The sequence below is a fragment of the Penaeus chinensis genome, chromosome 6, assembly GCF_019202785.1.
Source record: "Penaeus chinensis breed Huanghai No. 1 chromosome 6, ASM1920278v2, whole genome shotgun sequence".
NCBI lineage: Eukaryota > Metazoa > Arthropoda > Malacostraca > Decapoda > Penaeidae > Penaeus > Penaeus chinensis.
Window position 1 is genome coordinate 33,150,740 of NC_061824.1, and position 2,500 is coordinate 33,153,239.

At 36.9% G+C, this 2,500-nt stretch overlaps 2 protein-coding genes across 3 annotated transcripts in view; one reads left to right on the plus strand and one right to left on the minus strand.

Annotated features, from left to right (window-relative positions):
- LOC125026528 overlaps positions 1–2,500 on the plus strand; it is an 8,521-nt gene that overhangs the window by 1,570 nt on the left and 4,451 nt on the right. The window contains exons 2-3 of the mRNA XM_047615023.1: positions 1,722–1,815; positions 2,426–2,500. The exon at positions 2,426–2,500 is cut by the window's right edge and continues 11 nt beyond it. Of these exons, the coding sequence (XP_047470979.1) occupies positions 1,722–1,815; positions 2,426–2,500 (169 nt within the window). The remainder of the gene's footprint in view (positions 1–1,721; positions 1,816–2,425) is intronic.
- Positions 399–2,500, minus strand: part of LOC125026527 — a 24,102-nt gene continuing 22,000 nt past the window's right edge. The window contains exon 8 of one of the 2 annotated variants that reach the window (XM_047615021.1): positions 399–738. In XM_047615021.1, coding sequence (XP_047470977.1) covers positions 696–738 — 43 coding nt within the window. In that variant the 3' untranslated portion in view covers positions 399–695. The remainder of the gene's footprint in view (positions 739–2,500) is intronic. The other variant, XM_047615020.1, reaches the window with a different exon arrangement.

Consider the following 2,500-nt stretch of genomic DNA (forward strand, 5'->3'; position numbering starts at 1 on the left):
ATAATAATAATAATAATAATAAAGGTAAAAAGTGAAGAAAATAAAAGAAAAAAAGTAGAACGAAAAAAAAACGAAAAAGAAAATGAACAGCGGAAGAAGCAGAGAAGGAAAACGGACTACATTCAAATTGAGTAACACGTCGTTTCAAGGTATAAGAACTTTAAACAAATTTTCTCGCAATGAGTCATACCGGAAAACAGATAAAAGCGATTTAATTAAATATACTAATGCTGTAATGGTCATTATGAGCAGACAAAGATATAATTAAGTCCATTTGTTACTACTACGGTTGATTTATTATATCATTATGATAATGATATGATGAAAGAGGCGATGATGATGATAATGATTATTGGGCATCGTATTATTAGTATTATCAATAACATAATTATTGCTATTCTTGATGGAGACGTTGAAAAGGGATAATATGCAGGATTTCTGCTTAACTACACTGCGTAGATGATGATGATCTCGGTATCATTCCCAGAAAATCGTGTTTATATCACGCAAATAAACGCCGTCCACGAGAAAATCCAATTTACCGTGGAGGAGGAAGATGGTCATACCTGTCTCAGGTGATTCGTCGGGGTGACAGAAACACACCAGAAGCTGGAGTCGTAATTGGTTTCTTCATCAGATCATTGAGGATTTGCAGTCCCGAATTCGTTAAAGATGACGTCGATTAGATAATCAATTCAGTGATGAAACATCAGGTATCCACAAGGCTTCCTCATGGACCTCAGGAAGAAAGAGAAGAACTTAAATAACAAAAGCATGATCCGAGCCTGTACCTACGTCAAAATTCTTCATGCTACCATATGTAACATCTCCGAAACGGTCAGCCAGTATTATACCGACACAATAAAAATTACCAGTAGATACGATGAGGAAATAATTGCTTTCATGCTATCTACAAATCCAGCGGCAAATAACCCGGACAGTTTTATTACACTTCCAGGTAGAAAATGAGACAAAGTTTATTATTATCAACCACGACGTGGTTACAGCACCAGGATCAGCGAGCATCGAGCTGACTTCTGCCACAATAAAAGAAGAAATAGCGCCATGGTGTTTAACGAATATGAAGCGAGCGAAAATGGTCGGTTAATGATTAAATAAACAAAAAAGAAAAAGAAAGAAAGCTGTATACATCGCGACGGAGGAGAATGTAAACACTGAATAGAGGAGCTTCAAATTATCCAAGGTCGCAGCAATATTTATGCAGGTAACTAGGGACAGGCAGTGGATGTCAGGTGAATGTTGAGTTCATGTCATCGAAACGCCTCAGTTACATATCTTGCACTGTGAAGTTATTCATTCTCATCCATACATTTTTCACCAATAAAATTATACTAATCATGATAATAACTATATATATATATATATATATATATATATATATATATATATATATATAGAGAGAGAGAGAGAGAGAGAGAGAAGGAAAGAAAGAAAAGAGGGGAAAAGTAAAGAGATAGAGAGCGCACTGATATACGTACTTGTGTATGGATATTTACATGCATATACGCAGACCAACACAAATAAAATGTACACTGCACTTACTATTTAATTTTCTTTTGAATTCCATGTCATACCTGTCACTACACATGTTTGCCTTATAATGATATGAATGTTTAATTCATTCAAATATATTATCACTAATTCGCCCTTCACTTCCCATTTTAAAATATGTATATATATATTTTTTTTTCAATCCACAGCTAGGATCCCTGGGTACAGAAGGCTTTTTTGCATGGAAAGTCTACGAAGTGAATAACGAATGCGACAACAACGTCTCTATTTGCAGACATGAAGGTAACCCACTGAATGGGGCTACTCTTGTCCTCGACTCGACCCCTACCTCCACCTGTGCCTCATCCTGCTCTTTTGCCTTCGTCTTCGCCTCCACCTCTGGCTAAGCCCTCAACGTTAACTCCACTTTGGGCTTCCCTTCCTCTTCCACCAACTCCGGCTCCATTTCCACCTGTAGTTTTAGCAACACCACTATCTCCACCTCCACATCCAACTACGCCTGCTCGACCTCTGTCTCTTTATTCCTGAATTCCACCTCCAGTTCCAATGCCCATTCCCATTCCATCTCCACTTTTCAATTCCATTCCTACTCCCTCCCCGCCCCTTTGATCTTGTTTTGTTTAACCTAATAATGGCAGTAGGGGGAAATTCACCGGATTTTAAGAAACTGACATAGGTAGAGTTAAAAAAAAAAAAAAAAAAAAAAAAAAACTAATCTACCGATTGTATATTCCACTTCACTGATTTATATTGTCTATTAATTAATTAATACATCTCTTGTAATCAATCACTCACAACCTCTTTCATCAACTTATTATCTACCGTAATATATTTGTTTGTAAATCATTATTCACCCGTTCTTAAGTTAATTCGTCTTTTTAATATTTTACAGACTTGGAAGTGCGGTCATACGTTGGCTTAGCAGAAGGCATTTTGGGGACGGCGGTGTCCGTATGCTTTGCCATTG